This window comes from Rhinopithecus roxellana, chromosome 21 (assembly GCF_007565055.1).
Source record: "Rhinopithecus roxellana isolate Shanxi Qingling chromosome 21, ASM756505v1, whole genome shotgun sequence".
NCBI classification, from domain to species: domain Eukaryota; kingdom Metazoa; phylum Chordata; class Mammalia; order Primates; family Cercopithecidae; genus Rhinopithecus; species Rhinopithecus roxellana.
Genome location: NC_044569.1, coordinates 65,788,883 through 65,814,770, shown reverse-complemented (window position 1 = coordinate 65,814,770; position 25,888 = coordinate 65,788,883). Strand labels below are relative to the sequence as shown.

General features: G+C 39.7%; 1 protein-coding gene and 1 long non-coding RNA gene across 4 annotated transcripts in view; one reads left to right on the top strand and one right to left on the bottom strand.

Moving 5' to 3' along the window:
* The window catches only part of CDH20 (cadherin 20), a 231,459-nt gene that overhangs the window by 14,160 nt on the left and 191,411 nt on the right, over positions 1-25,888 (bottom strand). For all 3 annotated transcript variants that reach the window (XM_030926096.1, XM_030926097.1, XM_030926098.1), the window contains exons 7-9: positions 12,700-12,953; positions 4,310-4,446; positions 1,628-1,749 (exon numbers count right to left, since the gene is read on the bottom strand). In XM_030926096.1, coding sequence (XP_030781956.1) covers positions 1,628-1,749; positions 4,310-4,446; positions 12,700-12,953 — 513 coding nt within the window. The remainder of the gene's footprint in view (positions 1-1,627; positions 1,750-4,309; positions 4,447-12,699; positions 12,954-25,888) is intronic.
* The window catches only part of LOC115895512, a 285,166-nt gene that overhangs the window by 69,326 nt on the left and 189,952 nt on the right, over positions 1-25,888 (top strand). The window lies entirely within an intron of this gene.

Below are 25,888 nucleotides of genomic sequence, written 5' to 3'. Positions count from 1 at the left end.
GGAGCTAACATAAGTTTTGGTTATGCAGACCTAGTGTCTCTGTGCGAAAAGATGCTGGAGGAACTACTGCGAGGGAGTGTGAGAAGTGAAGTGATATGGTTTGTCTGTGCCCCACCCAAATCTCATCTTGAATTGTAGCTCCCATAATTCCCACATGTTGTGGGAGGGACCTGATGGGAGATAATTGAATCATGGGGGCAGTTTCCCCCATACTGTGTTTGTGGTAGTAAGTCTCACAAGGTCTGATAGTTCTATAAGGGGTTTGCCTTTTCACGTGGCTCTTTGTCTTGCCTGCTGCCATGTAAGACATGCCTTTTGCCTTCCACCATGATTGTGAGGCCTCCCCAGCCACATGGAACATAAATTACCCAGGCTTGGTTATGTCTTTATCAGCAGCGTGAAAATGGACTAATACATGAAGGCAAAGTTAGATTACAGTCAGAGGCCTGAATTACCAATGCATGAGCCCCTGCCTTACCAATAGGCACTTCCCCAGCTTTCATGTTAAAACCATTTCAGCCCATTTGATCCAGCACCAGCATCCACAGGACCACAGGATATTCTGAGGTGGAGAAGGGGAGCAAATGAGGGCTATTAGGGGATCTGTTGGGTTGCTGGGTCATAGGCAGGGGAGGAAAGCATTTTACAAAAGCAGGAGCAGAATGGAGGAGATGGACAAATTATAGGACGGGCAACAGCCTGACACATGCATTGCTACATGGGCACTCCAAACGGAGTTCCAGATGTTTCTCAGTTACACCACTTAGAATTTGATCAACTAAATATTCAGTTAGGTTTAAGGGCATACTTTAAAAAATATATGAATATATCTCTGAAGATTCTGGAGCTGGATTTCAAATAAGTAGATCTTTGTCCTTTCGGATTACTTTCTTCTCAAAACTTACCTGACATGAGCAGCACTAAGAAAATGGATGTTTTAATTGAGGGAGGAGAGAGGGTAGGTCATTCTAGGTGGCAGCATTCTGAGATAGGCCAGGCAGTCCGTAAATAAGGTACTTCTTGCCAGAAGTTAAGAAAGGGAGGTGGAAAGATACAGAAAATAAACTTGTCCTACTGCAGAATATTTGAGGAATTGGTACCACACTTGGGAAAAGAGCAACTTCTTCCTCCTTTTCCTGGTCTTCTTGGTCCCTCACTTCCAGGCCCCAGAGTAGGTGTTACTGCCATTGGTGCTACACAATTCCGTTTCCAGGTGGACACATACCTTATACAGCTGTCCTGTATGTCAAGCCACCCTCAAAGTGCTGTTTAGGCCATAAAAGGTAATGTAGGTTCCAAATAGTTGTCTTTTTGTTTTTTTAGTTTTTTTAGAGACAGGGTCTCACGGTGTTGCCCAGGCTGGTCTCAAACTCCTTGACTCAAGCTATCTTCCTGCATTGGCCTCCAGAAATGCTGGGATTACAGGCATGAGCCACCACACCTAGCCTCAAATAGTTGTCTTAACAAATAGATGGTTGGAACCTGATATACGGAAATTGGGGATTCTGTTTTGTGAACTGTTTGTTTCTGGAGTCAAAATTGCTTTGATGGTGAATTTGGTTATCTGTAAGAATTGTTTCTATATGTTAGGGGTTAAGCAGAGTGTACCACCTACAGGCCGCCTTACCTGTCCTGCCTTGGCGTTCTCACAGACAAAAGCTTCATAGAATCTGGGGAACTCCGGAGCATTGTCATTCACATCTAAGACTTTGATTGTGACAGGAACACTTCCAACCTGGGAGGGATTGTCTAAGGGGAACACAAGGAATACCAAATCTGAGAGATTAGTAATGCCAAAAGAAAAAGAAAAAAGAATAATTGTCTTTGCTAGAAGTAGGTATTTACCTGGTGAGTCTGGGTTTGAAAGAAGTGGATAAAGTACATGGAAATGGTAGCAAGAGCATAGGATCCGTGTGTCGCCTACTAAGAGTGTGGCCGGATATGAGAAGTTTGCGCAGAACAAGGTGTGTGTTGGTGACCGTTTGCTATCAGCAGTATGAAGGGAAGGGTGAGAAAAAGGGAGCAAGTGTCACAAAACGAATCTTAAAAAGAAGTTTTCAATCTCCCATTTGGCTCAGACTTCAAGTTCTGGAATTAAAGGCAGGTCAGTTCTATATTCTGGACTTTAAAAGAGTCCATTGCCAATCGGATGCATACTGTGTGGCACTGCTTGGCTTTATTCCTGTGGAATCATCAGTTCTTTGAATTACATTTCCAAAGGTTTATTTCCACTTATTCACTGGAATAAAGATAACACTGCACATTTATTTCTGCTTAGGGACTAACAGGATATTATAGGATCAAACACACACCAAATTCCTATCTTTGGCTGGGGTCACAGTCTCTCATGGGGAACTGTGTCTTTGTGATCTGTGTCTTTTGCTTGGCACTGCCACGCAGAGACGATTTCATAGCTCTGATAGTGCTCCTCCTGTCTTTTTCTGTTTTGGTCACCACCCCAAAACAGAAATTGCAAGACACAGAAATTATTCTTGGTTAATAACTTTACTAAATCCCAAAATGCATTGTTCTTCTGAATCATATTTTTCTACCTTTCTTCCCCAAACATATCTATGCTCTACTGTTTCCCCCCTAAATACTTCTATTGCTTGGTTACCAGAATGTGCTAGCAAAATTAAGATTTATTTCTTCATTATAACAGTGGTTGTTTGTCTAAGGAATAATGAAAATTCCAGAAAAGCATAGATGAATCCATGAATATGATCCACAATCCTACCACCAGAGATATCCATTAGATATATGATATTATACAGCACGGGTGTCCAAAATTGGAGTTATACACCCTCCCCCACACATAAGTTATAGTTAAGCAAAATAGAAAAATTGAATTCAGAACATTAATATTTTAGGGTAAGGTTATCCTTTGTCATTGAATATGTTTTGAAAGTCTGGCTCTTGATGTCTGTATTATATTGTCGTTTTACTATAGGTTGTACCAAAATTTATTGAATCTCTTATTATTAGACATGTAAATAATTTTCATTTTCTCCCTATTTTAAAATAACATGGCAATGGAAATTTTCACATACAAATCTTTGTTGATATCTGTCATTATTTCCTTAATATGATGACCAGCAGTAGAATTCCTGAAAGAGTATAAATATTTTGGAGAATCTCAATACATATTGCCAAACTGCCCTCCTGAATGCCTGTTTATTATATAGCCAATAGGTTAGGGACTGTCATTTCTCTAAGCCTTTACTATCACCAGTATGGAAAAAAAGGAATGTAGTGGTATATAATCTAATTTTTATTATGTTTATAATATATAAATCTAGTTATTAATCTTCCATTTATAAGTTTGTTATGTTAATCAATTTGCTTTTTATTGTGAGATGTCTCAAATTCTTGTGGGCATGGATATATATATATGTTTGTATAATAAGAGTGATATGTTATAAATGGTTCCTTTCATACAGTAATATTTTATGCTTTTTGTACATTCACAATCATATTAAAGATTGAAAGCCTGTTAGATTTCTCAGGAGTCTTCCCTTTTCCTCAAAGCTACTTGGGATAAGAATGCTATCTTTCACTGCTTTTCCATGTTTTGTTTTCTTTTATCTGTAGCACAGGACTAAGTATACAAGAGAGCCTCAAAAAAGTATTTGAACTGAATGCATTTACTTACTTGCATAAAGCATGATTTACATTTCTTCCCTTTTATGTACCCAAAGGATTATAAATCATGCTGCTATAAAGACACATGCACACATGTTTATTGCGGCACTGTTCACAATAGCAAAGACTTGGAATCAACCCAAATGTCCATCTGTGACAGACTGGATTAAGAAAATGTGGCACATATACACCATGGAATATTATGCAGCCGTAAAAAAGGATGAGTTTGCGTCCTTTGTAGGGACATGGATGCAGCTGGAAACCATCATTCTTAGCAAACTATCACAAGAACAGAAAACCAAACACCGCATGTTCTCGCTCATAGGTGGGAACTGAACAATGACATCACTTGGACTCGGGAAGGGGAACATCACACACTGGGGCCTATCATGGGGAGGGGGGAGGAGGGAGGGATTGCATTGGGTAGTTATACATGATATAAATGACGAATTGATGGGTGCTGACGAGTTGATGGGTGCAGCACACCAACATGGCACAAGTATACATATGTAACAAACCTGCATGTTATGCACATGTACCCTAGAACTTAAAGTATAATAATAATAAAAAAAGATATAATTTTGTTACAACAAGTTCTAGAAACTTCCACCTTCTATAACACCTACATTTTGTCACTGCATGGAGACCAATTTATTGTGCTACTTACTCATTTCCATAGCAAGGACAGTGATATTATGCCAAGAAAATTCTTCCCGGTCTAGGGGTCTTGCTGTCATTAGGGCACCTGTTGTAATGTCAACATAGAAAAATCTTCCAGAGTCACTGCTTCTATCAATGGAGTATCTGCAGAAACATGGATTATATACATCATTTGCATTTGGATAAGCATATGACAGCATACTGCATGAGGCAACTGAGTGCCTACCATATGAAGCATAGTTCTGCCACAAGAGTTAACGGCTACTGGAAGACTGCATTCGTGGTTTTATTTGTTCAAAAACAAAAGTCACCTCCTCCTCCAATAAACAAAACAAATATTGCTTCAATTTTCTCATTCAAAAAACGAAATAAGCAGGGTACCCACAGTCCTGGGGCAGTTTAAAACTTTTTAAATATGGTTTATGCTATGTAATGCTTGGAATTACCCCAATAATTTTGGGACATCCTGAGTATCAACTCCCATATATATTTGTTTAAAAGGAATTGTGTTCAAATGAGTTCTCAAATGCTAATCAGAAACTAGAAAAGGAGAAAGGTTATAGTTTAGTGGTTCCAGTCCTTATAATTTGTATCAACTATTAAGAAGAAAAGCTTTGTACCAGGCCCTTTCTTAACATGCTAATGACCAACCTTCTGGCAAACACAATAATGGTAGTGTAATTACTAGCTGGAGATCCCTAAACTATGATATACTTTTAGCAGGATGGACCGGATCTGGCTAGGTTGTTTCCTGTAAATAAACGTAGAGTTTATGAATTTGTGGGGTACAGCCTGCTGGAAAATGTCATATAAGCTATGTAATTGATGTTGTATAACAAGCAAATGTTCCATCACAAAAATGGATCTTTGTGTTCAAGCAAGGCACTTTGTCCATTGCTTCTACCTTTCATGTTCAATCTGGACCAACGTGCATCTTTATGCAAGAAAAGGACATTTATGGGCACCTGTGCCTGAGAGTTTCAGAGCTCTCCAAGGGGAGAATGACTCATATTTTGCTGTTGTCTATATCATTTCAGCCATTAGTTAACTAGATCCTGGGTAAGATCTATATTTCCTGTTGAACCTGATTTGGCAATCCAATTCTGTTGTGTTTTTTCACCTGTGTTATCTTGTCTGGTCTTCATCCTGGAAGATTCAACAAATATGGAGGGAGGCTCAGGCATGTGGATGTTAAAAACCCTCTATAAGGGATTTTGATATGTAGCCATGATTGAGAACCATCAATGAGAACCTTATGTAGTCCTTGGTAAAGGCTAAGTAATATTTATCATTTTTATTTTTTAATTCTTTTTTTCTTCTGAGGTGGAGTCTTGCTCTCTTGCCCAGGCTGGAGTGCAGTGGCATGATCTCAGCTCACTGTAGCCTCCACCTCCTGGGTTCAAGGGATTCTCCTGCCTCAGCCTCCCGAGTAACTGGGAATACAGGTGCCTGCCACCATCCCCGGCTAATTTTTATATTTTTAGTAGAGACAGGGTTTTCCCACATTGGCCAGTCGGGTCTCAAACTCCTGACCTAAGGTGATCTGCCTGCCTCGGCCTCCCAAAGTGCTGGGATTACAGGTATGAGCCACCGTGTCCGGTCATTTTTATTTTTTTAATTGACAAGTAATAATTACATATATTTATGGGGTACAGTGTGGTATTTTGATACATGTATACCTTGTAGAATGATCAAATCAGGCTGATTAACATGTCTACTACCTCACATATGTATTTATTTTTTGCAGTGATACCATTTAAAATCTATTCTTTTAGCTATTTTGAAATATACAATACATTATTATGAACTATAGTTACCATGCTGTGCAGTAGATCACAGGAACTTACTACCCCTTACTGTAGCATTGAACCTTTTCACTCTTTTCCCTGTTTACTCACCAGCCTCTGGCAATCACCACTGTGCTCTCTAGTTCTGAGTTTGACTTTCATACATTCTACATATAACTGAGATCACGTGGTATTTGTCTTTCTGTGCTTGGCTAATTTAGCATAATGTCATCTAGACTCATCCATGTTGCAAATGACAGAATTTCTTTCTTTTTTAAAGCTGAATTGAATATTTAAGGCTGAAATGAATATTCTACTATGTATGTATACCACATTATTTTTACTCATTCATCTGTTGATGGACACTGAGGTTGTTTCTGTATCTTGGCTGTTGTGAATAATGCTGCAGTGAATATGAAAGTGGAGACATTCTTTGACATATGAATTTCAGTTCCTTTGGATATATACCCAGAAATGGGATTGTTGGATCACATGGTGATTCTGTTTTTAGGTTTTTGAGGAACCTCCATTCTGTTTTCTAAAATGGCCGTACTAACATTCTCACCAACAGTGTGCAAGGGTTCCCTTTTTCTACACACCCCAGCCAACACTTAGGTTTCATGTTTTTGACAACAGACATTCTAATGTGTGAGGTGATATCTCATATTGTGGTTTTAATTAGCGTTTTCCTGATGATTAGTGATGTTGAGCATTTTTTCATGTATCTGTTGGTCATTTGTATGTCTTTTGAGAAATGTCTGTTCAGGCATTTTGCACATTTTTTAAACAGGGTCATTTGTCCTAATTTTGAAATAATATTACAAAGCTATAGTAACTAAAACAGCTGGAATTAAAACAGACCCATCAACCAACTAAATAGAGAGCTCAGAAATAAACTCATGGGTCTGCAGTCAATTAACTGATTTTTGACAAAGGTTCCAAGAACACATAATGGGGAAAGGACAGTCTCTCCAATAAAGTATTGAGAAAACTAGATATCCACATGCAGAAGAATGGAAATGGACCCTTATCTGACCCCTTATACAAGAATCAACTTAAAATGGATTAAAGACTTAAATGTTAAGACCTGGAACCATCAAACTACTAGAAGAAACCTTATGGGAAAAGCTCCACAATGTTGGTCTGGGCAATGGTTTCTTGGATATGACCCCACAAGCACATACAAAAGCAAAAATAGACAAATGAGATTGTATCAAACTAAAAACTTCTGCACAACAAAGGAGACAGTCAACAGGGTGAAGAGACAACTCACAGATTGGGAGAAAATATTCTTTTCATAGAATAAGGGGTTAATATCCAAAATATATAAATAACTCAATAACAAGAAAACAACCCTATTTTTAAAAGACCAGTAATTACAATAGCTGCCACTTACTGCATATCAGAAACTTTACTATGTACTTAATATACAGCTTCTTTTAAAATTTTTCCAACATCTCTGGGAGGTAGTTATTATCCCAATCAACAGATAAGGAAACTGAGGCTTAAAAAAGTCACTTTTTTCTTTCTTTCTTTAGAAATGGGTTCTCTCCTTGTCACCCAGGCTGGAGTGGTGCAGTGGCATGACCAAAAACTAACAGCAGCCTCAAACTCCTCGACTCCAGTAATCTTTCCATCTCAGCCTCCTGAGTAGTTGGGACTAGAGGCAGGTACCACCCCACCTGGATAATTAAAATATATATTTTTGGATTTTAAAAGACAGAGTCTTGGCTGTGTTTCCCAGGCTGGCCTCAAACTCCTCAAACTCCTACCCTCAAGTGATTTTCCTGCCTCAGTCTTCCAAGTAGCTGGGATTACAGGCATGAGCCACTGCAACCAGCTGAAGACACTTTTATGCAATTACACAAGGAATAATTTGCAGGGTTTAAGACTTAAAGCCATCTTTATGGAGTTATAACTATTGTGTTTGATTTGAAGCCATATATTCAAAGTTATAACTACTGTGTTCTTACAAATTATTTAAATAGGGACTGGGGAATTTATTGGGTTCAAAATTTGATTTAAAGTTGCCAGCAATTACAATCTATATCTAAACATTGTGGAGATGGAGAAGCAGCAATTTTGGAGGGAATAAACAGTCTCTTTACTATAGTGCATTGTTTTTCAGATGCAGGTTAGTGGATTGTGAAATCAGTTTGGTGGGTTATGATTAGCATAGAAAGAAAATGAAATAGAATAGAATATATGCATGCCAGACTATCACATGCAATACAGGTAAGTATTGATGTAAAGCTTTTGTTTTATATATGTGTGTGTGTATATATACACACATATACATGTATACGGTTGTGCATGTATATCTATTGTTGGTAAAATGTATCAAATACAATGTATATTTTTTTCTGCGGAGATTCAGGATGGCTATTTAGGAATTAGGAATTAAAGAGAAAGCTGATGAGTAAGGGCTAGAGAAATCAGAATCATTTAAGTTACGACTCTCTAAGAGTTAGGAAATTTAAGGAAGAAAATTAATGTTTCTCTCGGTCTGTGGCCCTATTTAAGGAACATTCACTGTATGCCAGGCACTGCTCAGCACACACCACCTGTATGGACTCGTTTAATCTTTACAATAACACCATGAGGAAGGCACCATTATGGTCCTCATTTTACAGGTAAGAAGTGTGAGGAGTAGAGAGGTTAGGTCCCTTGACCGAGGTCACAGTGCTGGGAATCAAGCCCAGGCAGTCTGGCTGCAGGCTTCTGCTCCCAGCCACCAGGCCATGCTGCCTTTCTGATACATGGTCTATAAGAGATTGTCTAAGGAAACAAGACTTTATCTTTTAAAGATAAGAGTGTGTATTAGTTCTCACACTGCTAATAAAGACATACCAAAGACAGGGTATTTATAGGGAAAGAGGTTTATTTGACTCACAGTTCAGCATGGCTGGGAAGGCCTCAGCAAACTTAAAATTGTAGTGGAAAGGGACGCAAACATGTCCGTTACATGGTGGTAGGAGAGAGAATGAGTGCCAAGGGAAGGGGGAAGCCCCTTATAAAACCACCAGATCTTGTGAGAACTCACTGTCATGAGAACAGCATGGGGGAAACTGCCGCCATGATTCAGTTATCTCTACCTGGTCCTGCCCTTGACGCATGGGGATTATTACAATTCAAGGTGAGGTTTGCCGGGGTGGGGGTGGGGGGACAAAGAGCTAAACCATATCAGAGTGACAGCGAATAGTTGCCTTTTTAATAAAGAAAAACACATGCTTCAGAGTTCATTTGAAATTGACTCTTTAAGCATAAATTGTTATTTAATTTTAAAGTTTAGTATTTTAAGAATTGAATTTTCTCTAAAAAAAAAAAAAAAAAAAAAAAAAAAACACTGAGTGGCTCATGACAGTCTTCTCTTTCAGCTCCTACACATGCAGAGAGCCAGCCATGTGGTCCACGGAGCCATCTCCCTAATGGCAGCTCTCCCGGCTACAGGCATGATGCTGAGGGGAGAAGCAGCCTATGAGAAAGCAGCTTTCTATACTCAGACCTACGGCACCGTAGCAAATGTCACAGATGGCATGGGAGAGGGAGTGATAGAAATAACTAACCCACAGGACCCCTGACAGCACTGCCAGGCCGACACACCAGGATCCTTCCTCAGAGAAGCCTCCCTCATCTAGGGTAATCCCTCTCCGATTTCCCCAACGGGGCCTGAATTGAGGGAATGATAGCCTTTGTTTCCCTGAATGGGATGCTGGGTCAATTTTCAGGAGGCAGGAGAAAAATTAAAGGTGTAGATACAGATGGAAAATGAGGAAATTGGGACACACTCATGAATTATGTAGGTGGTTTTCTTTTCTTAACTATTACATTCTAACCTCCTATGAGCAGAATCGGCATCATGCAGGTACAAAGCTACCCAGAGCCAGCAGTAGCTGGTGCTTTCTGGGCTCCCAGAAAGCATGTTGCTTAGCTGAGGACATCTTCTGAATTTGGGAGCAGTTTGGAGGTGGGGCGTCAGGAGCAGGCTGGCTAAATCCACACACATTCTGGGAAGGAACTGGGGGGCAGGCAGTTTCCACATCAGCAGAAGCCTCTTTCAGTTGCCACATGGCTCAGTAGCCTGCTTGCCAGAAAGTCCTTGAACACGTATTAAAAATTCAGCAGATCCAAACATTGTCTTTTCATGTACATATCACTGAATCGGGAGATTTTGTTTTGGGGCTTATAAGTAAATGGGGACCAGCGTGTATTCCTGAACACACCATCAACTTTCTAGAAAGGAGATTATAAAAGTCCTAATAATTTGTTAAATGGCCTTTTATCTGTAATATTTTAACTTCAGATGATGTGTTGGTTTTTTGAATTATGTAATAGATATTTTCTCTTTAGGAATATAAATCTCATTTATTCTTTGTAATAAAAATGCAGATGATGAATTAGCCATGCAGCATATAACTATACCCATTATTTTAAAAGAAAGTAATTTTAATTTGAAAAATAAAGATAAGAAGAGCAGTTTGGTGAAAGATAACAGAAGAAAGGAATTCCCAATGGGTTTTTAGATGAGAGCCAGAGAGTTAAATTTTAGGTGCTTTTCCCTCTTGGAGTCTAGGACCCCCAGTGTTGTTCTTGGGTCCAGGGACCATTCTTTGTTGCCGTTGGATAGTACAAAGAGTCAGGAACCTCATACATAGCAATAGGAATTCCTCTCTTTCTTTGCAACCAAAATGCAGAGGGTGAATTATCCCTGGATCTGATCATTGGAATTTCGCATTGCCCCCTGTGCCTGAGTCATGTCTTGTTACTTCTGGCCTTGTGACCTTGTTCTCACCAATTTTTTTCTCAGGATCTGCAGTCCTGCCCCAGAACAGCCCAGTGGACCCTGTCCTGTGCCTCTGGCCTGTTCGCTCTTGCATTCATCCTGCCTGGGTTCTAGTGGAGTAGCCAGACACTCCAATGTGAACCTCCCTGATGCTAACACGTGTGCTGGCCAACTGATAGTTTTCAATTGGCCACCATCTGAAGCAGCATTTTCTGTTAGACAACATTTCTTCATTTTGTCTACCTCATTTTACTTCATGCCAGTAGTGAAAGTTTTATTCTTTAAAGTTTCTCTCATACAGTTTTCTGTTACAGGAATAGATTAATTAACCTATGGTGGATTAATACATATATAATTAATAAATTAGGATCAGAAGGTATATATTCTTGGCTTCTGCAAATACACATTTACAATAGAATCTGTTTTGTTTTCATTGTGATTGCTTTGGGGATAATATGGTTGCACTAATCTCTCCCCATCCTAGTTTATATTTAAAAAGCTTCAGGTTGAAATATAACATCTTTAAAGTTGTTATATAATACATTAGTTGCCTTTGAAAAAATCAAATACCAGAATTCCAACAAAATTGTTTTTGCCATTTTAATGCCTGAACATGTAAAATGTTTACTGGTTGGTTAGAGGAAGTGAATTTGCCCTAGTACAGTTATTCTCTGGAGAAAGCCATTCTTGTTAAACTGCAGAAGCACATTTTCATTAAATACAAAACAGCACTAGGTGAGAGAAGTAGCCGGCTGACAGAAAAGGCATTTGATAAACTGCGGTATGTTTAAAATGTGTGACCTGCACTGTAGCCCCAGATTCATTTTACTGTGTGGCTTTCAACAATTAATGTGACAGATGGCTTCCAACAGCCTTGGAATTCTGATCTTTTGTGTCAAGTTTGATAAGTTTGGCAGCTGCTCTGGAAGGTTGTGGTGTCAACCTGTCCATCAGCTATTTGTACTTTAGTTCCAGTTGATGAGAGATGGCCATGACTGTAAGAGTATTTCTCATCTTCTTGAGAGGAAGCATCTTGGTTGGAATCTTTAATTCCAAAACATGCTTTGGAGAGAGAGATATGTGGCATTGCCATACAAAGACCCATCCATCTGGCCAGTCTACAAGGCGTTGAAGTCATTGACAACAGAAGTGGTTTCTATGTCTGCTCTTTCTATAGTATGTGGAATATATATAGTATATATTGTTTTCCCCAGTTTTAAAAAGTAAAACATGTCAAAGATTCATAAAAGATGGAAGAATGCATAATGATTTCCTTTATGTTTACCACTGAGAGTCAACGGATTTTAACATTTTGACATCTGTGTGTCTGATTATACTTTATCTGAATCACTAGTTCTTAACCTGGGGTGATTTTGCATCACTTCCCTGGACATTTGGCAGTATCTGGGGACATTTTAGATGGTTACAACACAGAGAGTGCTACTGCATTTCACGGGTAAAGGCCAGAGATGCTGCTAAACATGGTTCAGTGCACAGGAGAACCCTTCCACAACAACACAGAATTATCTACCCCCAAATGTCAACAGGACCACTGATTGAGAACTAAAGGGTGTGTGTGTGTGTGTATGTGTGTGTGTGTCTGAACCAACTGAAAGTGAGTTGTAGACATAATTACACTTCACTTCTAAATAACCTGACAAGGCCATGTTATTTAAAGAAAAAAAAAAAAAAAAAAACAACTCAAAGAGAAGAGTCTCCAGAAATGGGTTAGAGAAGAAAGACACAAAGGGAAAAGTGCTAGAAAATTATATACAGGGGAAGGGAAGAGTCCAGCATATAAGGAAAAGGTGAAATCTGTTGGAAAACCTGATTGAGTTGTTGGTCACATCTGGGTCCTTGGCAGAAAGGATCTGTATGGTTGTTCCAATCGCCACATCCTCAGGCACCTCCACAAAGTAAAAGCCAGGTTCAAACATGGGGGGCTCGTCCACGTCTTCCACACTGATGTGCACTGTTGTTGTGTCCTGAAATGGGCCCAAGTTCAGAAAACGCATCTCTAGGTGAGGATTGGCTCCCTCCACCTTTAAGGTGTAGCTTTTCTTGCTTTCAAAACTCAAGGGCTGAAAAGTAATGACAGGAAAGTTGATTTGCCACTGAGGTTCAAGATTCAAAATATGTCGAGGTTCAAAAGCATGCCCAATATTGATGGTCGGTGGGAAAATTCTCCAATTCATTAAGTGGGAAAAAGGTAAAGGGGAAAGAAGGGAAATCTTTGTCTTGTTCTGTAGTTCTTGGTCTTAGTGTCAGTTTCAACACTTTGGGTAAAGAAGGTAAGATGTCAGTCACTGCAGATACAGTTAAGGAAGCCAGTTTGATAATAGTTTGCCCGTTTATTCTGGGCAAACTTGGCTTTAACTTGTCTACTCTTCAATCAGCCTGGTCTTTAGAGAGATCCTAGGAATGCCCTCAGTCGTGGGCCCAATTTGCCTGGGACTGTCTCAATTCTAAAATGAAGAGTTTCATTTCCTAGGACTCTATTCTGTTCCAGACAAACCAGGACAGTTGGTCACCTTATCTTTAGAGGTGCTTGCTCATTTGAAAAGACTTGACAACAATTAAGAGCAAGTTTGTTTTCCAAACACAAACTTCCGTATATATTCCATATATCTATTCTTCGCGGGAGTGGGAGGGCGGGCGCGAGGATAGAGGGAGAGAGAGAGAGGGAGGGAGGAGGGCAGGCGGGAGGGATGCGGGCGGGAGGGAGGGCGGGAGGGAGGGAGGGGAGGGATGGAGGGCGGGGAGGGAGGGAGAGAGAGAGAGAGCGCGCGAAGAGAGCGGTGGGAGCCGGGAGGCTTGCCGACGGCCGGAGGAAGGCGCAGGACTGAGATTACGGCGCGTGCGGAAGGAAGTATTTCTTGCACTTTAGGGCTCTCTTACTCAACATCACCCCAAGGAAGACTTCCCCCTCCCGCTCCCACTTTGGCTTCCGTCTCCACTCCCCTCACCTCACCTGCCCTTCCACCCCCATCCTCCCCCTCCCTCTCTCTCCTCTACCTCTCCCTCCCTCTCTCTCTCTCTCTCTCTCTCTCTCTTTCTTTCTTCTAGAATATTCATGCAACTGAGTCCTAGGCTTTTGTTTTTTCCCTTAAAAAAATTATTCTTGAGCACAAACGCAATGTTGATTCTTTACAAGAAACTGTGCCACACAAGGTTCTGAGGTGCTGTGTCAGATCAATGTTTGTATATTTAGTTCATCATACGCAATCCCTTTTATTGTTACTATTACTTTTTGAGATGGAGTCTCACTCTGTCACCCAGGCTAGAGTGCAATGGCGCAATCTCAGCTCACTGCAGCCTCCACCTCCGAAGTTCAAGTGATTCTCCTGCCTCAGCCTCCCAGGTAGCTTGGATTACAGGCATGTGCCACCATACCTTCCTAATTTTGTATTTTTAGTAGAGATGGGGTTTCGCCATGTTGGTCAGGCCAGTCTCGAACTCCTGACCTCAGCTGATCCACCCTCACCTCAACCTTCCAAAGTGCTGGGTTTACAGACATGAGCCACCACACCTGACCGACAATCCCTTTTAAAACCCTTATTTGACCTTTTAGAGTTGAAGAACCCAAGACTCAGGAAGCCCAGAAGCCTGGCGTGCGCTGATGTGTTTACAGCTCATCCACAAGGACTTTAATTTTGTCTATAAAATTCCATCGCATGAAATATAATTTTTTGGTTGTTCTCTTTTTTGATTTATTCCTGTCTTCAGAATTTTTTTTTTATAATTCTCAAAATAAATACAGTGCTCCAGGGCAGAGCGTGAACTTAAAATGCCATTTCTGAAGAATAATCTATTTTTGTTTAAAGCTGATGAACATGTGTGTTTCAAGCAACAAGTATTTCAGAGCATCAATATTTTTTAAAAATCTCGGAATGTTAAGTCCCACAAAATAACAGTAGATAGCAAAGCAGTTACTAGAACTTAAAAGTTGTGTGTCAACTTTTAAGTAATAACTTACATTTTTCTAGCTAAACATCACTTTTTTCCATAAAATATGTTGAATGGCAGCACATTTCATGTTAGAGAGAGAGACATGTACCCATTTAAACAACTGCTTTGCTTTTCAGAAAAAAATATCTCTAGGTGTTGCTTTAACTAGATTTGTTCTTTTCTTTCTTAAAAAAAAAAAAAAATCAACTTTTTGGCCAGGAGCAGTGGTTCATGCCTGTAAGCACAACATTGTAGGAAGCTGAGATGGGATGATCTCTTGAGGTTAGGATTTGGAGACCAGCCAAGACAACATAATGAGACCCACATCTCTACCAAAAATACAAAAAATTAGCTGAGCATGGTGGCATGTGCCTGTAATCCCAGCTATTTGGGAGGCAGAGGCAGGAGGATGGTTTGAGCTCAGTTTAGAGTGAGCTATGATGGCACCACTGCACTCTAGCCTGAGTGATGGAGAGACACCTGTCTCAAAAAAATTACATTAAAAATGGATACTTAATAGATTTACATATTTTCAGGGTACATGTAATAATACATTCATAATAATTGTTATTTTCAAATTTTAATAAGGTTTTTTTGTTTTGTTACTGTTGCTGGGTTACTGCTTATTTAGTATTTACTTAGTGCCAGACATAGTGCTTCTTGTTTCATGGGTCGCCAGCCATTTCCATCCAAACCAAGAAGCCCCATTCACACCAAGAAGCCCATCTCCACCAGCCAGCCTGCCTCCCTAGTTGTCATTGAAAAGGCAGAGTTTTCACAAACAGGGAAATCTGCCAGTCAGATTAATGATATGTTTAAAGGACTATTTTACCAGCTCACTTAATGCTTGCTCCCTAAATCGAAACATTTTTCTTTCCTGGTAAATTACATTTATACGCTCTTAAAATTCTTTATGTATTTGTAACACAGTTGTGGACAATGTTGTTCATGTTAGGTTTGAGCTAGGCAAAACTTGTTTTCCCTTTTAATTTTAAATTGTTTTTCTAATTTTGTGTGAAATTTGTATGTATTAAAAAATAAGATATTTACATACATTTATATATTTACATACATTACATACATTAAAATGTTTAGTATAAAATTTGCAGGTTTTGAGTAGTGTATTGAGTCATGTGTCTACAGCAATAATCAAGCTGTAGAGCTGTTTCATCACCCCCGTGACCCTCACTCTGTGCCCCTTTGTAGTCAACCTCTCCCCTGCCACCCAGCCCCTGGCAAACACTGATTTATGTCCTGTTTTTATTGCAAGAATGTCATATTATGTCATATAAATTACATTCAGTATGTAATCTTTTGAGTTAGGTTTCTTTCACTTAGCATTTGAGATTCATCCATGTTGCATGAGTGAGGAGTTTTTTTTTTTTTTTTTTTTTTTTTTTTTTTTTTTTTTTTTTTTTGAGACAGTCTCACTCTGTCACCCAGGCTGCAGTGCAGTAGTGTGATCCGGGCTTACTACAACCTCTGCCTCCTGGGTTCAAGCGATTCTCTTGCCTCAGCCTCCCAAGTAGCTGGGACTACACGTGTGTGCCACCACGCCTGGCTAATTTATGTATTTTTAGTAGAGGCAGGGTTTCACTATGTTGGCCAGGCTGGTCTTGAACCCTTGACCTTGGGTGATAGGCCCACCTCGGCCTTGGCCTCCCAAAGTGCTGGGATTACCGGCGTGAGCCACTATGCCTGGTGAGTTTGTTCTTTTTTATTTCCAAGTAGTATTCTATTGTATGTATATACAACAGTTGATTTATCCATTCTTCACTAGAGATAACATTTGTGTTTTTTTCCAATTTCTGACAGTTATGAATAAACCTGCTATAAATATTTGCATACAGGGTTTTTGTGTGAGCATAAAATTTGATTCCACTGGGGTAAATACCCAGGAGTGGAGTTGTAGGATTGTAAATATATTTTTAACTTTATAAGAAACTTCCAGATGAATTTTCAGAAAGGCAGTACCAGTTTGAATTCCCACCAGGAGTGTATGAAAGCTCTAGTTTCTCCACATCTTTGTCAGCACTTGGTTTTGCCAGTTTTAAAATTTTTATGTATCCTAGTGTGTGTAAAGTGGTATCTCATTGTGGTTCTGATTTGCACTTCCTTACTGCCTCGTGATGCATCTTTCTATGTCTTCTTGAAGAGGTCTTTGTATATTCTTTATTCAAGTCCATTATCAGACATATGATTTGCAAATATTTTCTCCTAATCTGTGATTTGTCTTTTCATTCTCTTAACAGTGTCCTTTTTAAAAATTATTATTATATGTTAAGTTCTGTGATACATGTGCAGAACGTGCAGGTTTGTTACATAGGTATACACATGCCATGGTGGTTTGCTGCACCTATCAACCTGTCATCTACATTAGGTATTTCTCCTAATGCTATCCCTCTCCTAGCCCCCCACCCCGCGACAGGCCCTAGTGTGTGATGTTCCCCTCCCTGGGTCCATGTGTTCTCATTGTTCACCTCCCACTTATAAGTGAGAACATGCAGTGTTTAGTTTTCTGTTCATATGTTAGCTTGCTGAGAATGATGTTTTCATCCATGTCCCTGAAAAGGACATGAACACATCCTTTTTTATGGCTGCATAGTATTCCATATTGTATATGTGCCATATTTTCTTTATCCAGTCTATCATTGTTGGGCATTTGGGTTGGTTCCAAGTCTTTGCTATTGTGAACAGTGCTGCAGTAAACATACGTGTGCATGTGTCTTTATAGTAGAATGATTTATAATCCTTTGGGTATATACTCAGTAATGGGATTGCTGGGTCATATGGTAATTCTGGTTCTAGATCCTTGAGGAATCACCACACTGTCTTCCACAATGGTTGAACTAATTTACACTCCCACCAACAGTGTAAAAAAGCATTCCTATTTCTCCACATCTTTTCCAGCATCTATTGTTTCCTGACTTCTTTAATGATCGCCATTCTAACTGGCATGAGATGGTACCTTAATATGGTTTTGATTTGCATTTCTCTAATAACCAGTGATGATGAGCTTTTTTTTGTATGTTTGTTGGCTGCATAAATGTCTTCTTTTGAGAAGTGTCTGTTCATATCCTTCACCCACTTTTTGATAGGGTTGTCTTCTTGTAAATTTGTTTAAGTTCCTTGTAGATTCTTGATATTAGACCTTTGTCAGATGGAAAGATTGCAAAAATTTTCTCCCATTCTGTAGGTTGCCTGTTGACTCTGATGGTAGTTTCTTTTGCTGTGCAGAAGCTCTTTAGTTTAATTCAATCCCATTTGTCAATTTTGGCTTTTGTTGCCATTGCATTTGGTGTTTTAGTCATGAAGTCTTTGCCCATGCCTATGTCCTGAATGGTATTCCCTAGGTTTTCTTCTAGAGTTGTTATGGTTTTAGGTCTTATGTTTAAGTTTTTAATCCATCTTGAGTCAATGTTGTATAAGGTATAAGGAAGGGGTCCAGTATCAGTTTTCTGCCTATGGCTAGCCAATTTTCCCAACACCATTTATTAAATAGGAAATCCTTTCCCCATTGATTGTTTTTGTCAGATTTGTCAAAGATCAGATGGTTGTAGATGTGTGGCATTATTTCTGAGGCTTCTATTCTGTTCCATTGGTCTATATTTTGGTGCCAGCACCATGTTGTTTTGGTTACTGTAGCCTTGTAGTGTTGTTTGAAGTCAGGTACTGTGATGCCTACAGCTTTGTTCTTTTTTGCTTATGCTTGTTTTGGCTATATAGGCTCTTTTTTGATTCCATATGAAATTTAAAGTAGTTTTTTCTAATTTTGTGAAGAAAGTAAGTAGCTTGATAGGGATGGCATTGAATCTGTAAGTTACTTTGGGCAGTATGGCCATTTTCACGATATTGATTCTTCCTATCCATGAGCATGGAATGTTTTTTCATTTGTTTGTGTCCTCTCATTTCCCTGAGCAGTGGTTTGCAGTTCTCCTTGAAGAGGTCCTTCACATCCCTTGTAAGTTGGATTCCTAGGTATTTTATTCTCTTTGTAGCGATTGTGAATGAGAGTTCACTCATGATTTGGCTGTCTGTTTTATCTGTTATTGGTGTATAGGAATTCTTGTGATTTTTGCACATTGATTTTGTATCCTGAGACTTTGCTGAAGTTGTGTGTCAGCTTAAGGAGATTTTGGGCTGAGATGATGGGGTTTTCTAAATATACAATCATGTCATCTGCAAACAAGGACACTTTGACTTCCTCTTTTACTGTTCGAATACCCTTTATTTCTTCCTCTTGCCTGATTGCCCTGGCCAGAACTTCCAATATTATGTTGAATAGGAGTGGTGAGAGAGGGCATCCTTGTCTTGGGCCAGTTTTCAAAGGGAATGCTTCCAGTTTTTGACCATTCAGTATGATATTGGCTGTGGGTTTGTCGTAAATGACTCTTACTATTTTGAGATATGTTCCATCAATACCTAGCTTATTGAGAGTTTTTAGCATTTAGTTGAATTTTGTTGAAGGCCTTTTCTGCATCTATTGAGATAGTCATGTGGTTTTCGTCATTGGTTCTGTTTATGTGATGGATTACGTTTGTTGATTTGTGTATGTTGAACCAGCCTTGCATCCCAGGGATGAAGCCAACTTGATCGTGGTGGATAAACTTTTTGATGTGCTGCTGGATTCGGTTTGCCAGTATTTTATTGAGAATTTTCACATCGATGTTCATCAGGGATATTGGCTGGAAATTTTCTTTTTGTTGTGTCTTTGCCAGGCTTTGGTATCAGGATGATGCTGGCCTCATAAAATGAGTTAGGGTGGAGTTCCTCTTTTTCTACTGTTTGGAATAGTTTCAGAAGGAATGCTACCACCTCCTCATTGTACCTGTGGTAGAATTCGGCTGTGAATCTGTCTGGTCCTGGGGTTTTTTTGGTTGGTAGACTATTAATTACTGCCTCAATTTCAGAGCTTGTTATTGGTCTATTCAGGGATTCGACTTCTTCCTGGTTTAGTCTTGGGAGGGTGTGTATGTCCAGGACTTTATCAATTTCTTCTAGATTTTCTATTTAATTTGCATAGTGGTGTTTATAGTATTCTCTGATGGTAGTTTGTATTTCTGTGGGATCAGCGGTGATAGCCCCTTTATCATTTTTTATTGCATCTATTTGATTCTTCTCTCTTTTCTTCTTTATTAGTCTTGCTAGCAGTCTGTCTATTTTGTTAATCTTTTCAAAAAACTAGCTCCTGGATTCACTGATTTTTTGAAGGGTTTTCTATCTCCTTCAGTTCTGCTCTGATCTTAGTTACTTCTTGTCTTCTGCTAGCTTTTGAATTTGTTTGCTCGCCGGGCGCGGTGGCTGAAGCCTGTAATCCCAGCACTTTGGGAGGCCGAGACGGGCGGATCACGAGGTCAGGAGATCGAGACCATCCTGGCTAACCCAGTGAAACCCCGTCTCTACTAAAAAAATACAAAAAACTAGCCGGGCGAGGTGGCGGGCGCCTGTGGTCCCAGCTACTTGGGAGGCTGAGGCAGGAGAATGGCGTAAACCCGGGAGGTGGAGCTTGCAGTGAGCTGAGATCCGGCCACTGCACTCCAGCCTGGGCGACAGAGCGAGACTCCGTCTCAAAAAAAAAAAAAAAAAAAAAAAAAAAAAAAAAAGAATTTGTTTGCTCTTGCTTCTCTAGTTTCTTTAATTGTCATGTTAGGGTGTTGATTTTAGATCTTTCTCACTTGCTCCTGTGGGCATTTAGTGCTATAAATTTCCCTCTAAACACTGTTTTAGCTGTATCCCAGAGATTCTGGTATGTTGTTCTGGTTTCAAAGAACTATATTTCTGCCTTAATTTTGTTATTTACCCAGTAGTCATTCAGGAGCAGATTGTTCAGTTTCCATGTAGTTGTGTGTGTGTTGAGTGAGTTTCTTATTCCTGAGTTCTACTTTGATTGCACTGTGGTCTGAGAGACTGTTTGTTATGATTTCCATTCTTTTGCATTTGCTGAGGAGTGTTTTACTTCCAGTTATGTGGTCAATTTTAGATTGTTGATGTGGTCAGTTATGTGGTCAATTTTAGATTGTTGATGTGGTGCTGAGAAGAATGTATATTCTGTTGACCTCCAGATGTTTATTAGGTCTGCTTGGTCCAGAGCTGTGTTCAAGTCCTGAATATCCCTGTTAATTTTCTATCTCGTTGATCTGTCTAATATTGACTGGGTGTTAAAGTCTCCCGCTGTTATTGTGTGGGAGTCTAAGACTTTTTGTAGGTCTCTAAGAACTTGCTTTATGAATCTGGGTGCTCCTGTATTGGGTGCGTATACATTTTAGGATAGTTAGCTCTTCTTGTTGCATTGATACTTTTACCATTATGTAATGCCCGTCTTTGTCTTTTTTGATCTTTGTTGGTTTAAAGTCTGTTTTATCAGAGACAAGAATGCAACTCCTGTTTATTTTTCGCTTTCCATTTACTTGGTGAATATTTCTCCATCCATTTATTTTGAGCCTATGTGTGTCTTTGCATGTGAGATGGGTCTCCTGAATACAGCACACTGATGGGTCTTGATTCTTTGTCCAATTTGCCGGTCTGTGTCTTTTAATTGGGGCATTTAGCCCATTTACATTTAAGGTTTATATTGTTATGTGTGAGTTTGATCCTGTCATTATGATGCCAGCTGATTATTTTGCCTGTTAGTTGATGCAGTTTCCTCATAGTGTCAATGGTTTTTACAATTTGGTATGTTTTTGCAGTGGCTGTTACGGGTTTTTCCCTTCTGTATTTTGTGCTTCCTTCAGGAGCTCTTGTAAGGCAGGCCTGGTGGTGACAAAATCTCTTAGCATTTGCTTGTCTATAAAGGATTTTATTTCTCCTTTGCTTATGAAGCTTAGTTTGGCTGGATATGAAATTCTGGGTTGAAAATTCTTTTTTTTAAGAATGTTGAATGTTGGCTCCCACTGTCTTCTGGCTTGTAGGGTTTCTGCAAAGAGATCCGCTGTTAGTCTGATGGGCGTGTCTTTGTGGGTAACCTGATCTTTCTCTCTGGCTGCCCTTAACATTTTTTCATTCATTTCAACCTTGGTGAATCTGATGATTATGTGTCTTGGGGTTGCTCTTCTTGAGGAGGATCTTTGTGGTGTTCTCTGTATTTCCTGAATTTGAATGTTGACCTGTCTTGCTAGGTTGGTCCTGGATAATACCCTGAAGAGTGTTTTCAACTTGGTTCCATTCTGCCCATCACTTTCAGGTACACCAATCAAATGTAGGTTTGGTTTTTTCACATAGTCCCATATTTCTGGGAGGCTTTGTTCATTCCTTTTAATTCTTTTTTCTCTAATCTTGTCTTTATGCTTTTTTCATTAAGTTGATCTTCAGTCTCTGATATCCTTTCTTCTGCTTGATTGATTTGGCTGTTGATACTTGTGTATGCTTCACGAAGTTCTCACGCTGTATTTTTCAGCTTCATCAGGTCATTTGTGTTCTTCTCTAAACTAGTTATTCTAGTTAGCAATTCCTCTTTTTTTTTCAAGGTTTTAACTTTCTTATATTGGGTTAGAATATGCTCCTTTAGCTTGGAAGAGTTTGTTATTACCCACCTTCTGAAGTCTACTTCTGTCAATTTGCAAACTCATTCTGTGTCCAGTTTTGTTCCCTTGCTGGCGAGGAGTTGTAATCCTTTGGAGAAGAGGTGTTCTGGTTTTTGGGATTTTCTGCCTTTTTGTGCTGGTTTTTCCTTATCTTCATGGATTTATCTACCTTTGGTCTTTGATGTTGGTGACCTTTGGATGGGGTTTCTGTGTGGACATCCTTTTTGTTGATATTGATGCTGTTCTTTTCTGTTTGTTAGTTTTCCTTCTGACAGTCAGTTCCCTCTGCTACAGGTCTATTGGAGTTTGCTGGAGGTCCACTCCAGACCCTGTTTGCCTGGGTATCATCAGCAGAGGCTGCAGAACAGCAAAGATTGCTGTCTGATCCTTCCGCTGGAAGCTTCTTCCCAGAGGGGCACCTGCTGGATGCCAGTTGGAGCTCTCCTGTATGAGGTGTCTGTTAACCCCTGCTCAGAGGTGTCTCCCAGTCAGGAGCCATGGGGGTCAAGGACCCACTAGAGGAGGCAGTCTGTCCCTTAGAGCTTGAGTGCTGTGCTGGGAGATCTGCTGCTCTCTTCAGAGCCAGCAGGCAGGAATGTTTAAGTCTGCTGAAGCTGCACCCATAGCTGCCCCTTCCCCCAGGTGTTCTTTCCCAGGGAGATGGGAGTTTTATCTGTAAGTCTCTGACTAGGGCTGCTGCCTTTCTTTCAGAGATACCCTGCCCAGAGAGGAGAAATCTGGCAGTCTGGCTACAGTGGCTTTGCAGAGCTGTGGTGGGCTCTGCCCAGTTTGAACTTCCTGGTGGCTTTGTTTACACTGTGAGGAGAAAACTGCCTACGCAATCCTCAGTAATGGCGGACCCCCCTCCCTCCACCAAGCTCCAGCATCCCAGGTTGACCACAGACTGCTGAGCTGGCAGCGAAAATTTCAAGCCAGTGGATTTCAGCTTGCTGGGCTCCATGGAGGTGGGATCCACTGGAAATGGAAGTGAATAGTTCTGTCTCACTGGCATTCCAGGCGCCACTGGGGTTTCTTTCCAAAAAAGAAAAAAAAAAAAAAAAGACTCCTGCAGCTAGCTCAGGGTCTGCCCAAATTGCCGCCCAGTTTTGTGCTTGAAATCCGGGGCCCTGGAGGCGTAGGCACCCTGAGGAAGTCTCCTGGTCTGCCGGTTGCAAAGACCATGGGAAGAGTGTGCTATCTGGGCTGGAGTGCACTTTTCCTCACAGCACAGTCGCCCATGGCTTCCCTTGGCTAGTAGAGGGAGTTCCCTCACCCTCTGCGCTTCCCAGGTGAGGGGACGCCCCACCCTGCTTCAGTTCACCCTCTGTGGGCTGAACCCACTGTCTAACCAGTCCCATTGAGATGAGCCAGGTACCTCAGTCAGTTGGAGATGCAGATATCACCTGCCTTCTGCGCTGATCTTGCTGGGACCTGCAGACCGGAGTTTTTCCTATTCAGCCATCTGGCCACAACAGTGTCCTTTGAAGAGCAGAAATTCTTAACTTCAGTGAAGTCTACTTTTTCTTTGGTGGGTTGGGCTTCTGGTGTAACATGGAAGAAATCTTTGTCCAATCAGGATTACAAAGATTTTCTCCTATGTTTCCTTTTACAAATTTTTTAGTTTTAGGTTTTTACATTTAGGTGCATGATTCATTTTGAGGTTTTTTTTGTGGGTGTATAACTCAGGCTTATTTATTTATTTTTTTGCAAATGGTATCCGATTGTTCCAGCATCTGTTGAAAGCACTAGAGTGAGTTTTTAATTATTATTGAAGTTATTTTAAAGTAAGTTACTTAAGACTTCTAAACTATTTAAGATTATTGCCTCTCTCACTTCCACATTGTTGGAAATGAAACATTGCCCTCAATACTCTAAAGTTCATTATTTATTTATTTACTGAGACAAACTCTGGCTTATGTTGCCCAGACTGGTCTTAAACTCCTAGGCTTAAGAGATGCTCTCACCTCCCTCCCAAGAAGCTGCAACCACTGTGCTCAACTCTTAAAATTAAAATTGCCCACACTTGATAATGTGAGTTTTGGCTTTTCCCTCTTGAATAGTTTGTGTTCTTTTTATTTTAAATATCAAATAATTATTTGTTTCTGTATTCATAATAGAAAATAAAAAACCAATAATATCTGAGAACCCAATTTCCAAATTCAAGAAATGTCTTCAAGTTAGAGGATACAAAAACAAAAAGCCATTATATCGTTAAAAATTGAGTCATGAAAATTATGGCACAAAATAGTAATGCAACTTTAATTACTAATTAAGAAGAATTAAGTATTCCTTTCTTTGTTCTCACAGTACATTATTATACTTCTTTTATAGCTTTTCTTTCGTATTACAGATATTTCTTTCTGTGTTGATCCCACTCCCCATACTCAAGGGCAAAAGCTATGACTTAGTCAGATTTTTATTCCCCGGTGCCTAGCAAAACCAGAAACTCAAAGGGTAGCAAAAACCTAAAAAAAATTGTTACATTGAACAGTACAGAAAGTTTCTCAATGTGAGTATTAATATTTACTGGTTGAGTGGTAGTATTTACCACTTAAATTTATTTCAGTAATTTAAGATGCACAGTTTTAGACGTTTTGATATTTTAGAAATAGCATTGCTTCTCCAATTGATAATACCTTACAGTTGCTCTAGTGTCAATGGGAGGCAAAGGGATCTTGATAAGCAGCAGTCGTTACTGCCCGTGCAAGGCAGACCTAGTCCAAGCTGTTCATGTTGTACTTCAGCGGAGTTTTGCACATTGTTGGTACTGCACGTGTTGAGCTTTATTGCCTTCTAAAATATCTTTTAAAATATTATATTATGATTTGGCATTGAAACAAGAGTTATTGTGTAGGGAGAACAGCATGGAAACAGCAGCATGGAGTGAATCTAACACTGGTGAAACAAATTTGTCTAACTGTGTCTACAAGAGTGCTTTACAGACACTAAGAAATAAGAAAGCATTGTATTATTTAAATTGGCAAGAACTTTTCTTCAATGACCCATAAAACAATGATGAGATTTATAATTCATGACATCTCAGATTTGATGAAATATAGAATTTTTGTTCTTTGTGACCTGCCTAAGAAGAGAATGGACTCTAAACAATTGCTTCTTGTTGTTGTAAGACAGAAGATACGCAGAAGACTAGAAAATGGCACATCATGCTCACTCAGAATAAAGAACATCCTGAAAATTATATATTTCAAATTATACTTCAAGCATTTAAGTTAAGAGACTGAAAATTGATTGATTACTTAAAAGCTAAAAAGACCCAAGGGACTGGGTAGTAATCAGTGTGGTTTCCTAAAGACCCAATTCTATCAATTCAACTCAATTTCTCTTTTTGAAAAAGTATGTGCTTCTTAGACAAATAATAGGCCTAAGGGAAATAAATCAAAAGCAGAACTTTTGTTTCAATTTTATATGACATTATTAATGACAAAGTGGGAAGATGGGCGTGGAGCAGACATCTGAGTGAATGTTATTCCAAAGCCATAGACTGAGCAGTCAGTGGCCTCTAAAGTATTTATTATGCGTGATTTGTC